The sequence below is a fragment of the Antechinus flavipes genome, chromosome 3, assembly GCF_016432865.1.
Source record: "Antechinus flavipes isolate AdamAnt ecotype Samford, QLD, Australia chromosome 3, AdamAnt_v2, whole genome shotgun sequence".
NCBI classification, from domain to species: domain Eukaryota; kingdom Metazoa; phylum Chordata; class Mammalia; order Dasyuromorphia; family Dasyuridae; genus Antechinus; species Antechinus flavipes.
The window spans coordinates 234,636,913-234,651,916 of NC_067400.1; the positions used below are offsets into that span (position 1 = coordinate 234,636,913).

Sequence of the window (15,004 nt, forward strand, 5' to 3'; positions counted from 1 at the left end):
TCTACTTGTTCTGAGGATACAAGACTTGGCTCTGATTATATAAAGAATTCCTAGGGGAATAATGGAGTCAATTCTCCTTTTATTCTAAAGGCATGTAAATTCAGGCCCGTGGAGCTCTCCGGTCCAGAGAGGTGTTATACAAACACACCAATAATTAGTAATAATTAGCCACTGTTTACTGTGTTTATCTCATCTCATCCTACAAAGCCAGAAACAGATATTTCAAAACAGGAGAGAAAAATAACCTCATATCCTTTAGCCAATATCTCATTTTGGATATAGGCAAAAGAAGTCAAACAACCTGATGTATTAACTTAAATTCCATTTTCTCCAGGAGACTTTCCTAATTCCGATTTACCTCCACGGCATAGCCCGATACCACCCCCACTCCATATCCATGTCATTAGTGCATCCTGTCAGTACCTTTATTCCATTCAGTCATTCCACACTTCTCTTATCTTTTTTCTCCACTATATAGAAACATAATTTAATATCTGGCTGAGTACAAGGTCAGAGAGGAGACTGTGTAGTTCACCAGCACTGACTATGATTCTGTGACCCAAAGGAAGCCTGAATCTCTCTGCCTCAGAGAGGCTGCAAGATAAAGAGACTGACTGGCCTTTCCACCATTAAAACAAATCCAAATGCCTAGCTGAGGGCTCCTAGTAGAATTACCCAGATCACCCCTCAGCCCCAAGTTTAGATTGAACTAAGAACTGGGAAAATATCATCCATATTTGCAACTCAGGGGAAAATGATGTCAGGGAAATCATCTTTAGCTTGTCTAGGGGATGTTGCTCTAATTTAAATATTTAAATGTAAGTCTTTATCAAAAGCTATAGAATAAGGTGGGGAAAGGCTATCTCTTATTTTGAATGCTAACTTATTTTTTTTTTTTTCTATGAAGCGTGACGCTGGATAAGCCCTTGTGGATTCAGCCAAAGGGCATCGTTTCGTTCTTCCAGGGAAATGGCCTGAGACAAGAATAAACCTGTCCTTGACACTTATCCAAGACATGCTTCCCCTGCTGAACCACTCTCTCTCCATCCCCTACCAAGCCCACACAAAAGTGTGCAAAAACACCCACTGTGGTTTCTGCGATAATTGCAAAAGCTTCTAACTGGCCAGACGTTGCTTGTTTAAGTATCATCAGTAGAATTCTGCAGAAATCCAGAGCCTCTTACAAAAGTCAGAGAAATGCAAATTAGAGAAGCTCATCTTTCTGGTCAGGATTTCTCTGGGTCTGATCTTAAAGACACTGCTTTAAATTGCACCAATAGGCTATTCAGGGAGAAAGGAATTTGTAGGAATACCAGCTTCACTAGTGAGAAGTATAGTGAAAAAGCATCCTTTGTGCTATAATATTGGCTATTACCCTACTCAGGCAGACTGAACTTTATTCTTTTCTTCCTCTACATTACTTCACTAGTATCCTGTTCCAGACTATCTGCTTGTCTCTAATCAGTTATCTCCAATTGCCTTCCAGATGCCAAGAGAAATCTTAAATTCAATGTGGCTAAACCAGAACTTTTCCCCTAAACTCTCTTCCCCTCCTACTTTCCCTCTTAATGTAAGAGACACCATCCTCCTAGTTCTTCAGCTTCACAATCCAGGAGTCATTCTGAATTTCTCTCTCCTTCTTTCCCCCAATATTCAGTCTGTTGCCAAGACTGGTCAATTCTACCTTTGTAACATCTCTCTAACATATGCTCTTCTCTCCTCTGACATCGCCATCATTGATTTAGCCTCTCATACCTCATGTCTGGATTATTGCAATAGCCTGATGATGGTGGAATGCTTTGTTTTAATTTCTCTCCACTCTATTCCATCCTCTATTGGACTTCTAAAGGGATTTTCCTAAAGTGTAAGTCCAATCAGGTTCTTCTCATGCTCAATAAACATCCCATTGCCTCCAGGATCAAATACAAAATTCTCTGCTTGGCATTCAAAGTCATTTATAATCTAGATTCCTTCTACCTTTCCAGTCTTTTGCACCTTACTTCCTATCCATCCTCTTCAATCCAGTGGCATTGATCTCCTGGCTATTTTGCGGACAAGACACTCCATCTCAGTTCCAGCATTCTCTCTGGCTGTCCCCCATGCCATGGTCTCCCTCCTTCTTTCCAATTACTGGCCTCCCCGAAATCCTTTAAGTCCCAACTAGGGAAAGGATTCTAAGAAGATAACAGAGTTGGTCAGAGTGTTAAGTTCAAACTAAAATTCCATCTTTTATTGTAAGTTTTCTCCAACGCTTCTTAATTCTACTTTCCCTGTGTTAATTATATTCTATTTATCTTATAAATAACTTGCTTTGTATATATTTGTGGCTTGTTATCTCCCCAATAATATTTTAATTTCTTTGCCTCTTTTTGTATCCTCAGCATTTGACACAGTGACTGGCACATAGTAGGCATTTAATAAATGTTTATTGATTGATCTATTAAGCCAAAAAAAGGGAAAAAAACTCTAACCTTCCTTTGTGAAACCCTACCTCTCAGGTCTTTAAAAGGTGCCTTACCTTCTCTCTGTGTCTGACACCTCTTGGATACCTAAGTTGGGCTGGATGTAGTTTTCTCGGCTAGACAACTCTTTGAGTTCTCCCCCTCGGAAACGCTCCAGGAAAGAATCTGGTCTTTGTTCTTCATGATGTATATGTCTTGAAGCCCATGCTCTAAGTGAAAGAATGAGTCTTGACAACCTGTGTAGAAAGGAGAGGGGGATGGGATAAAAAGAACATCACAGAGCTGGAGCAATAAGGGACATCAGAGGTTATTTAGTTCAGACTCTTTATTTCACAAAGAACCCAAGACCTAAGAAAGTTAACTGATTTGTTCAAAGTTATGGAAGTGGCAAAAATTTATTGGCAAGATTTGAACCCAGATTATTTGGTTTCAGAGCCTTGCTCTACTGTTTTATGCTTCTTCCAAGGAGTTAGAATATCTGGTTTCAATTTCAGGTTCTGCCAGCCTCACAGGCCATGATATCCCAGGCAAGACTTTTCACCTCTCTTTACCAACATATATGGATCTGAAATACAGAAGACATCAGATCAGATATGGTCAGATTTTGAGAACAATGCAATCAAAAGTTTGGTGGTGGTAGGAAGGAAACAAGGATTCATTAAACACAGGCATTGTGTTAATTGTTTTACAAATATTATCACAATTGATCCTTATCACAACCCTAAGAGAGAGATGCTAAAATTATTTCTAATTTACAATTGAGAAAATTAAGGCAGATGAAAGTTAAGGGTCTTGACCAGGGTCGTACAACTAGACTCCAGGCTCAGTGCCCTATTCACTACTCCATCAAGTCTCATGCAAGGTCAGGGAAACACCATTGTGGAAAGAATAGTGTTGAATCCTAACATTTTATTTCAGGCAAGTATCGTTTTATTAAGATGACTTGCTTCGCAAGCCCACACTCCAACACTAAGCAGTTTAGGGCCATTCAAGCTGAATATAAATGCTGGTGAGAATGGTTATGGGCCATTCGGTGCCAGACTGAGCTAATATATAAGACTAGTCCTGTACATTTGTGATGGACCAGGATCATGTAGCATATATAATTGGGAAGAAAGGTTAAGGGAACTGAGCAGTTTTGGATGGGCTATGGGATTTCAAAGTAGGGTGGGTGTGATATTTGTAATTAATGTTTATTTCTTCATTTTATAGGCTTATATTAGGAAGCTCAGTTAATCTAATATAATAGGCTACTTATATTTTGAGTATATAAGCCATTGATGGAACAGTAGTACCCACTATCTAAAGAATCAGGCTTCAGTGATAGGACTAATTAATGATGACTGATCATCATGTTTTCCTACTCACTATCTTTTGTAAAGGGAGAGCAAAGACAGAGCTCTACTAAAAAAAAAAAAAACAGATAGTTATAGCAGTGTTCAAAGATATGGTATTACTTTAACATATTTAACATGTATTGGTTTACCTGACATCTGGGGGTGAGGTGGGGGGAAAGAGGGGAAAAATTGGAGCAAAAGGTTTTGCAGTGGTCAATGCTGAAAAATTATCCATGCATATATCTTGTAAGTAAAAAGGTATAATAAAAAAAAAGAAAAAAAGATATGGTATTAAAAAGAGGCAGGGATAGCTAGGTGACATAGAGTATCAGGCTTAAGGTTAGGAAGACTCTGAGTTCAAATCTGGTCTCAGATACTTAGTAGCTATATGACCCTGAGCAAGTCACTTAACACTGTTTGCCTCAGTTTCCTTATCTGTAAAATGATTTGGAGGAGATAAAAAAAAATCACTCCAGTAACTTTGCCAAGAAAATCATGAATAAAATCATGAAGAATTAGACATGACTGAAAACAACTGAATCACAACAACAAAAACTGAAAAGAGAAGGAATTTTGAACAGATTTTAAAAGAATGTTTTAGTAAATTTTGACCCTTTGCCCTCACTTAATTTTTAAAATTATTATATCTTTTTATTTTTCAAAATACATACAAAGATAGTTTTCTACATTCATCCCTGCAAAACCCTGTGCTCCAAATTTTTCTCCTTTCCATTCCATCTCTTCACCCCCTACCCCTGCCAGACAGCAAGCAATCAAATCTAGGTTAAACATGTGCAATTCTTCTAAACATATTTCCACATTTATCATTTTACCCTCACTTTGACATAGATATGGACTCTGGTCCACCCTAGTTCCATTTCTTAAACTTTCAGTGTGAGCATTTATACTTCAGAAACTGGAAAACACTAAAAATCAGGATTTGATTATATGAATTGTCTAGACATAAAAAAATAGGAGAAAATTTCAATAATGCATATTAAACTTAAAAAGGTAGTATGTGAAAATTTTTCCTCTAGTAAGTCAGTTATTAAACATTACCAGTATATCCCTGACTATCCTTTTTTGTCCTTCCAGGTTGTTAATATCAGAGCTGTGGGATGCTCTGCTAGCAGGAGAAAGGTCTATAGACCTCAGGGCAAAAGAGACAATAAAAATGGACAAGGATGAGAGAGGCAACCTAGAGAGATGCTTTCCAACCCATTTAGGGTTTTATTGACAAAGATACTGGAGTAGTTGGCCATTTAACATCTCGAGCTCATTTTCCAGATGAGGAAACTGAGGCAAATAAGGTGGAGTACTTGGGAGCAACTGCCTTCTTCTAGATACCTCGACTAGCTAGGCAGAGGAACTAGCAAGGTTTGCAATCTTGGCTTTATCCTAGAAGTCTAATTCTCCTTCAACCCACATAACATACCTCCAGAACATCCATAGTTAGGTTCCTTCACACGGTCCCTATCTCCATCAGGGTTTCATCATTTTTGTGCTGGACAAAATAGCCTCCTGATTACTTTTCCTGCCTCAAGTCTCTCCCCTGTTTTTCAAAAAGCTACCTAAGTGATTTTCTTTTCTTTTTGTTTTCAAGTTCACCCATATTATTGCTCTAAACAAAAAACTTCAGTGGCTCCAACTGCTTTTAGGATTAAATATATAAGTTCCTCTATTTGATTTTGAAAGCCCTTAACTATCTATTCCTAATTTATCCTCCTGTCCTAATTCTACCTTATTTCCCTTTTGAAATTCTACAATCCAGGCAAACTGATCTTTTTGCTGTTCCTTGATCTCTACAGCCATGTCTTATCTCCATCTCTGCACCTTTGTACTAACTATGTCTACCCATACCTCATGTACTCCTTCCTCACTTTTGCCTCTTAGAATTTTTTTCTTTTTATATTATGTTCAAGTGCCACTTTCTATAGCATGTTCTTTCCTGTGTTGCCCTCCTTACCTACTGCCTTCCCCCTCAAAAAATTTACCTTGTATTTATTTCATATAAATTTATTTATTTACCTACTGTCTTCTCTCACTAAATGTAAGTTCCTTGAGAATAGGAATTGTTCATTTTTATCTTTGTATCACAGCCCTAGCACAGTGTTTGCCATATAGTAAATAGACATTTAAAAAATACCAGTTCATTGATTAATTCCTGGTCTTCAATTAATATAATTTCCAAACTTTAATTTCTAGTGTAAAATTGGCCCTCTGGTACTACCAAGATAATTGACTTTTACTTTGAGTTTTCCATACCTTGGGCTAAAGTGGCTTTCATTAGGTCACCACCTAACATATGTATGATAATAGGCAATAGAGCCTCAGTGCTATTCATAAAAAAGAAGAGTAAGGAATTACTATTCTATTGTAACTATGGGGCCTTAAATACTATTATTAATCAAGAGAAGTAGCTTTCTAGAGCTAGAAGGGAGCTCAGAGGCTGTTTAAATCAACCCCTTCATTTTCTAGATAAAGAAACTGGGACAAACAGGTCAAAATCACATAAATAAGATGGACTCCATCAGAAACCCAGGTCCTAAGCTAATGATCCTTTTATTGTACCATAATACCCAACCTGATGGACCTGTTTGTGAGAAGAGGAAAGAATAAGTACAGACACCAAATTGACTTACTGAAAGATATACAACCTTTCAGCTAAGCACTTTGATGAATGGGGAATAGCATTCCAGACCCTGTTCAACCTGCACAAATATTGGGTTATGCTACTGGATTTGCAAAAGTTTATAATTTGGTATTTTAAGACTTGTTCAACCAGAGAATGGTGGCTTATCCTGTTGATATCTCCTTAAACTCATGTGCAACACTGAGTTGATCTGAGCCATCTTCTAGAGTCCACATCAATGTGACAAATAATGACATTAGTGAACAGCCAGTTTCAGAAGGGGCTACTCTCAGTCAAATCACATTTGAATTATGGAAATACTGTCAGAATGGAGCATAATATCCCAGCATCACTTTTAAGTTTAAGTTGCATTAACCTCCATCACTTTCCTAAGTCTGTATAATAAATAAAACAATAAATCAATCTTAAAAAAATAATATCCCAGCATCCTTAACACTGACCATTAAGAGCCTGGTACATCTTGAGACTATCTTGTAGTTCAGTCAAGCCCAGATTTGGGGACCATTGGGTAATATATTTGACTTCTTTATTGCCTATGTTCTAGGATGCTGAAATCTGTAGACAGACTCATTGTCAAAAAATTCTGAATTTTGACACCTAATAGGTCATTGTTTAAAGACTATGGATTTGTGGGCATTAAATATTAACTGATTTTACTAATTCAGTAGTAGCAGCTAAAGCTTACATATATAGAACCCACAGATGCATCTGTCCACCCTTCAGACAGTGTCTATATTGAAGAAATATTAGTCTCTAGTAAACTCTTACAACTATACTCATACCTCATCTTACAGATAAGCTTGTGGGCAGTGATCTGTCTATTATTCCTGACTATGGGCCAGGAAACTTAATGCCTAGTGTGTTCAATCTTGATAATCATTTACTTAGGTTGAAAGACAACCAAGCAATGATTGGCACCTAATATCACTTTTATTCCTGGATGGCAAGAATGTTCACTTTCATTAAGGATCTGCCTCAAGGCTTTGGGGTGAGGTGGGTAGTAGGTGAGGGGTGGTATCCTGTTCTTAATGATAGGGGCTTAGTTGGTCCACATACCTGAAAAATCATACAAAGGAAAGCACAGAGGAATGTACTTTCTCACCTTTTCCACGATGGAGAGCTGGAGAATAATGGAAATGAATGATGGGGAGAGGGAAGCATTTAAGACCAACATTGCTAAATCTAGTCATATTACCCCAATTTGATGTGTATATGGGGTTAATTTTTAAAAATCCAATTGGAAGATTTTATGTTATGTCTATTAAATTCCTTCCTATCAGATTTGGGAGATCAGTCTAGTCTACTGAGATATTTTTCTATTCTTATTCTATCATCCAGTAACTTAGCAATTTTTCCTAACTTTTTGTTATTCACAAATTTGATTAGCATGTGTCTGAATTCCATCCCACAACACCAATTGTCTGTTGGATATTTTCCATTGGATATCCCATAGGCATCTCAAATTAACATGTCCAAAATAAAATTGTTCTTTGTCCCAAATAACACTCTTAGTTTTGAGGTCTTTCCCAAATTATTCTTTTCCCTAACTTCTTGACTACTATTAAGTGCACTGACATTCTTCTAGTCACCTAGATTTATAACCTCACTGCTAATTTTTCCTTATCCTCCCAAGACATAGCCAAGGCTTTATCCTCAACAGCATTTTCTCATTCATTGCTTTCTCTTTTCTTACATAACTATCATCATTGTTCAGATCCTCACCATCTCTTGCCTGAACTTCTGTAAAACTTCTCACTTAGTCTTCTTGATTCAATGCAACTTCAATTCAATAATGAAAGTGAATTCTGAAGCCTAGGTCTAATTACACTATTCATCTACTCAAAAAAATCTATTGTAGGTCTTTATTGGGATCTCTAGGATAAAATACAAGCACCTTTGAAAACCCTTTATAAACTGCCTCCAGCTTGCCTTTCCCAGGCTTATAACACATTATTTCTCTTCAATCATTCTACCTTCTAGACAAATTGGCCAATTTGCTTTTCCTTACCCATGTAACATTCTGTTCTCCATTCCTGAAAGGCACCCGTTTCTCACTCAGACAGCTTCCCTTCAAACCTCCAACCAGACCTTGTCATGATTTTCCCCAGTCACTACTCCCTTCTTCCTCCAATTATCTTGTATTCTCTATATACATATTTTGCACTTAGTTAGCTGTATGTATGGGGGCAACTTGGTGACATAATGCATAGAGGGCTAGGCCAGAAGAAAGGAAAACTTGAGCTCAAATTCAGCCTCAGATACTTATTGAATGACCCTGGGCAAATCACTTCACGCTGTTTGCCTCAGTTCCTCATCTGTAAAATGAGCCAGATAAAGAAATGGCAAACCACTGCAGTATCTTTGCCAAGAAAACCCTAAATGGAGTCACAAAAGATAGGTCAAGACTAAAATGACTACATGATAGGCAATGTTGGATATGTGTATAGAATAAAACATAATGTTCTTGAGGGCAAACAGAGACTGTTTTGTTTTCTTTTTATCCCCAGGGCCCAAATACAGTGGATGGTACACAGCTGGTACTTAATCAATGAAATGAATGAAAAAAATTCTAGGGCATTAAGAGGGAAAATGACTTGTCCAGGGTGCTACAGGTAATGTTTGTCAGAGATAAAACTTGAATGCAGGTCTTTTTGGCTCTAAAGATACTTCTCTCTCTAATGCCATGATACTGCTCTTGAAAAAATTTATGATATATTTAACAAAAATAATGATGAACAACAAAGTACTTAGTATATTTTAGACATAGATGTATAGATTACTTTTATGGGGGTAGGAAGGTGTGGAATACAATATTAATAAGAGACTACACAGATACTGGCAATGGAATCATTGTTCTAGTTTAATGGCCTTTGCAAAAGTCTTGTAGTATGGCTTCAAGAATTATATCATGGGAACAACTAAATGGTACAATAGCTAGAGCATTAGCTCTGGACACAGAAGGACCTCAGTTCAAATCCAGCCTCACACAACTGTTTTTTTTTTAACTAGTTGTGTGACCCTAGATGAGTCACTTAACCCCAATTGCTTCACAAAAAAAGAAAGAAATGTATCACGAAATACTCCAAAAAGGCATGCTTTCCTTTTAGATAGCTTAGTCATCTCTTATCTGGCCAGTTAATTTTCCCCATGTTTTCATCTTTCATCACTCCACTGTTATTTACCCATTGGCCATCTACAGCAAGTCTGATTGTTATTATTAATAATGGAAAGAACTCTACTCTAATCAAGCTCACTTTTTACAAATGCTTCCAAGCTCAAGCTTTTATATTTTTTACTATTCAAATTCAGCTTGGTCCTTTCAAAGTTTTATTCCCCTCTCTGATTAAGATTTTTAATGTTTTTGACTAAGTAAAAGAGGACATTTTTTGCCTCATTTCTTTTTTTAATAATAGCTTTTTATTTTCAAAATATATGCAAAGGAAGTTTTCTTTTTTTTTTTTTAATAACTTTTTATTGACAGAACCCATGCCAGGGTAATTTTTTATAGCATTATCCTTTGCACTCACTTCTGTTCCGATTTTTTCCCTCCCTCCCTCCACCCCCTCCCCCAGATGGCAAGCAGTCCTTTACATGTTAAATAGGTTATAGTATATACTAGATACAATATATGTGTGCAGAACAGAACAATTTTCTTATTGCACAGGGAGAATTGGATTCAGAAGGTAGAAATAACCCGGGAAGAAAAACAAAAATGCAAACAATTTATTATCATTTCCCAGTGTTCTTTCTTTGGGTGTAGCTGCTTCTGTCCTTGATCAATTGAAATTGAATTAGCTCTCTTTATCGAAGAGATCCACTTCCATCAGAATACATCTTCAAACAGTATCATTGTTGAGGTATATAATGATCTCCTGGTTCTGCTCATTTCACTTAGCATCAGTTCATGTAAGTCTCGCCAGTCCTCTCTGTATTCATCCTGCTGGTCATTTCTTACAGAACAATAATATTCCATAAGGTTCATATACCACAATTTACTCAACCATTCTCCAATTGATGGGCATCCATTCATTTTGCAGCTTCTAGCCACTACAAACAGGGCTGCCACAAACATTTTGGCAATGTAGGTCCCTTTCCCTTCTTTAGTATCTCTTTGGGGTATAAGCCCAGTAGAAACACTGCTGGATCAAAGGATATGCACAGTTTGATAACTTTTTGAGCATAGTTCCAAATTGCTCTCCAGAATGATTGGCTGTATTCACAATTCCACCAACAATGTATCAGTGTCCCTGTTTTCCCATATCCCCTCCAACATTCTGCATTAACTTTCCCTGTCATTCTAGCCAATCTGACAGGTGTGTAGTGGTATCTCAGAGCTGTCTTAATTTGCATTTCTCTGATTAATAATGATTTGGAGCATATTTTCATATGTCTATAAATAGTTTTAATTTCTTCGTCTGAGAATTGTCTGTTCATATCGCAAAGGAAGTTTTCAACATCCACCCTCACAAAACCTTGTGCTTCAAATTTTTCTCCTTCTTTCCCCCCTCCCCTAGACAGCAAAAAATCCAATATAGGTTAAACATGTTCTTTGCCTCATTTCTTATCCAGCCTTAGTCACTGCTAAAATTTTGCCTCAGTCACACTGAGACCTATTAAAGATCTTACTTTAAAAAGACCAAGGTCTCCTGCTGCATCCAGAGCCATTATCAGTTGTCCTGAGCTATATCTGACCACTGGATCCAGATGGTTCTGGAGGAGAAACTAAGGCTGCTGACTTTGCACAGTCCTCCCTCACTTAAATCCAACTCACTTGCATGTCACAACATCACTTTCTTGATATCATGGTCCTCTTTGAGAACAAAGGACAAACAGCAACAACATTGGACCAAGATAAAATCAGTCAAAGGTAGAATTCTAACTCTTCACCCTTCTCTACTACCTTTTTTTCCCCAGGCTGTTTGCTTTTCATGTAGGATGAGCAATATTATTCCCTCTGTTACCTGGCTGGCCTTTGGCTTGTGATAGAACTTTGCCGGGATTCAGATGGGGCTCTGGTCTCCATGGTAATCACTCGTTGCAGTTCTGATGATGAGTCCTCACATGGGGAATGAGCCCTGTGAAATAAAATGTGTAACAAGCTGATTTGATTATGAATTCATCATTTCCTAAAGTACAGACAGGAATAGGGTGACCAGCTACCCAGCTAGCGCCACAAAGAATAGCACCATTGGGAATCTTGGACCCAGAACTAAATCAATTCACACGCAGGTCCAAGCCCTTCCTTCTGGGAATCACACATATCTGTTTAATGTCTGGCCCACCATGATCCTGGTGAGTGGAAATGCTGCTCATACATCATAAGCTGAGTGAAACAAATTTCTGGAGCCTTTATAGTCTTCGCTGAATTCAGTAGTTCTTTATAAGAAACTTTAGTAATGTTTTACTTATATTCCTTGATCTGGAAATATATCTAGCCTTGACTTGAAATGTAAAATACTTTAATATTTAATCATGCTGTGGTTCAGTGTTTTTTTTTTTTCTGTCTACATGCCATTATTACCTAGTCTATTATAAGGGTAGCTAAATGGTAACCCTATAATAGGGGTATAGAATACTGAAAGAATAATAAATAAAGAATGACTGAAAATCAGGGAGATTCACCTTCTTGAGTTCAAATCTGGCCTCAAATACTTACTAGGTGTCAGAAACTGGGAAAATCATCCTGTTGCCTCAGGGCTGCTATAAAATGGGCTGGAGAAGGAAAAGGCAAACCACTCTAAATATCTTTACCAAGAAAACCTCAAATGGGATAACAAGTAATTGGATATGACTGAAAATGATTCAACAATGATGACTCTTTTTATAAATTTATATAGTTCATTAACTTTTATTTTTAAAAAATCACCATCATCACCCATGAATTCATTCTCTATTGTAACAGATAAGTCAAGCAAAACAATTTAATGCTCCTATTATGTCTGAAAATGTGCTAATTAAATTTGAACCTGCTGTTTGTCAAGTCTTTTCTATGTCAGTCTTTGTCAGTGTTGGTAGTTGGAGTCTATAAGCTCCCTAAATGCCAGGGGTTTTTCTAAAACATATGGCACTCACTCATTGTCAATAAATCGGTTGCTTTTGATGGTGACAGTTATAAAATGATACTACTAGTGATGAATACAACAAGTGTACACACTCACACACAGAGGCACTACGACTATCCATTGGGACTGAAATAGTTTTTTACACTAATGTCCGTCCCCTTACTTACTTTAGCATTCGACTAAATAGTTTCCTTTCTAATATTATTTTCCATTCTTAAGATTTTCTTAAGTCGGAAAAGCAGAGGGACATAGGGCTATATTGATAGGCTTGGAGTCAAGAACTAGATTTAAATCCTACTTCTGAAACTTAATTATCCTAGGCAAGTCACTTAACCTGAATCCTAATTTCCTCATCTGCAAAATGGAGATAATAATTGTATATATATTTATTGTTTATCAAAAGGCTCAAATATGACAAGTTGTTTTGCATATTGTGCAAAAGGCACAATAGGAAGACTATTTATTTTGCAAATATCTCTTCAATTTCATTTTCCCGTTCCCCAATACCTGGCCCTGCGCTGTTTCTTTCCCTTTTCTTTTCCTATTCGTTTCCCACAACTCTCATTTTGAAACTGAAAAAAGTTTTCCACTCCTACAAGGTGAAAGTTAGGGAAGAAGAACCCAAAGGGTTTGGGGTTACGTTCCATAGACTGGCAAAAGCGAAGAGCAAATAGGTCGGCGCCCCTTGCCCTCCTCCCATCACTCGCCTTTTTCATCCTACAATATTTGTCATCTATTGTTTCTCTGCTCACACCATAATGCAGAACATGTCTGTGAAGTTCCCTTTTGTAGCAGTCCTGAGAGTCAAGTGCACTGGATTTTATTCTTAGAATCAGTGAATACCTACTGAATACTGAGCATGTCATTTCCTTTTCCCCGAAATATAGTATCACTTCCCTCTCTCGACCCCTAGAACCTTAGTGCCCAGCAGACACAGATTGTGTAATGCGACTTTATTTTTATTTTTTAATGTGTGTCTCCATACTGACTATTTTACGTTAAATTAAATTGAGTCAGACAAGCAGTGCTTATCAGAGCGGCTACTAAGTACCAGACACTCCGCTAAGCAATGGGAAAACAAAGAGGAAAACAAAGACCGTCTTCTCGGCTCCCCACAACAAAACAAAACAAAGCAGTCCTTGCTCTCATGGAGCTTACATCCTCATTTGGAAAGATTAATGAGAATTGCTGCGTATGAATGCAATTTATGAGATAAAGTGGGACTAGAATCGGAGGGAAGACACTTAGATTAAGGAGGGCTGGACAAGGCTTCTTGCACAAGGTGGGGCTTTATCTGAGTCGTAAAGGAAGCCAGGAAAGCGAAGAAGCAGTGACGGGAAGAGTTTCACGAATGGGGGCAACGCATGGGAATGGTTGGAGATGGGAGATGTTCTAGCGCCTTTTGCCTGGCTCTGTTCTGAGTCCTCTTCTGCTTCTTCACTTTCTCAGCGAATGCATCAGTTTCCATGAGTTCATCTATCGGCTCTAGCCATATGATGCCCAAATTTACAGATCATTTCTCTTTTGTGCTCTAGTCCTGAATCTCTAATTGTCTGCCATATGTATCCACGTTGACCTACCAATACTCATTGACTTTCCCACAATAGCCACCCCTCTTTCTAACTTTCCTATGTCAGATAAGGGTTATTATTGTGTTTAAGTAGTTTTTTTTTTTTTTTCCAGTGGTGTTCGACTTTTCCAAACCCTTTTTGAGGTTTTCTTAGTAAAGATACGAGAGTGGTTTGTTATTTCCTTCTCCTACTCATTCTGCAAATGGGGAAACTGAGGCAAACAGGATTATGTGACTTGCCCAGAGTTATACAGCTAGTAAGTGTTTGAGGCTGGATTTGAATTCAGGTCTTCCTGACTCCACTGCTGCTATTCTATGTACTACAGCCATTTAGCTGATCCTGGGATTAAACTTTTTTTTAAGCTTTTTAATAGCAAAATACATGCATAGATAATTTTCAACATTTATGCTTGCAAAACTTTGTGTTCCAAAATTTTTTTTCTCTTTCTCTTTCCCTCACCTCTTCCCTGAGACAGCAAGTAACCCAATATAGGTTAAATGTGTGCAATTCTTCCATACATATTTACACATTTATCATGCTGCACAAGAAAAATCAGATCAAAAGGGGAAAAATGAGAAAGAAAGCAAAAAGCAAGCAACAACAAAAAGAGTGAAAATACTATATTGTGATCCACCTTCAGTCCCCACAATCCTTTCTCTGGGTGCAGATAGCTTTTTCCATCACAGGACTGTTGGAACTGAACTGAATCACCTGGCTGTTGAAAAGAGCCACATCCAGGGGATAGGCATCTTGCAGAAAATGTTAGTCTAGTTGAGATTTGAAGGAAGTTAGGGGAACCAAGAGGTGGAGATGAAGATGGAAAGAGTTCTAGATATAGGAATTAGTCAGGAAAGATAGCTAGTAGTAGTTTTGGTTTTCAGTAAATCTGATTCTTAAATTCTCTCTCCTTGCTGAGTTT

At 37.6% G+C, this 15,004-nt stretch overlaps 1 protein-coding gene across 1 annotated transcript in view; it reads right to left on the reverse strand.

The window, feature by feature from the left end:
* The window catches only part of CNGA3 (cyclic nucleotide gated channel subunit alpha 3), a 57,279-nt gene that overhangs the window by 17,648 nt on the left and 24,627 nt on the right, over nucleotides 1-15,004 (reverse strand). Inside the window, exons 2-4 of the mRNA XM_051984660.1 lie at nucleotides 11,414-11,527; nucleotides 2,539-2,698; nucleotides 1,131-1,134 (exon numbers count right to left, since the gene is read on the reverse strand). Of these exons, the coding sequence (XP_051840620.1) occupies nucleotides 1,131-1,134; nucleotides 2,539-2,698; nucleotides 11,414-11,527 (278 nt within the window). The remainder of the gene's footprint in view (nucleotides 1-1,130; nucleotides 1,135-2,538; nucleotides 2,699-11,413; nucleotides 11,528-15,004) is intronic.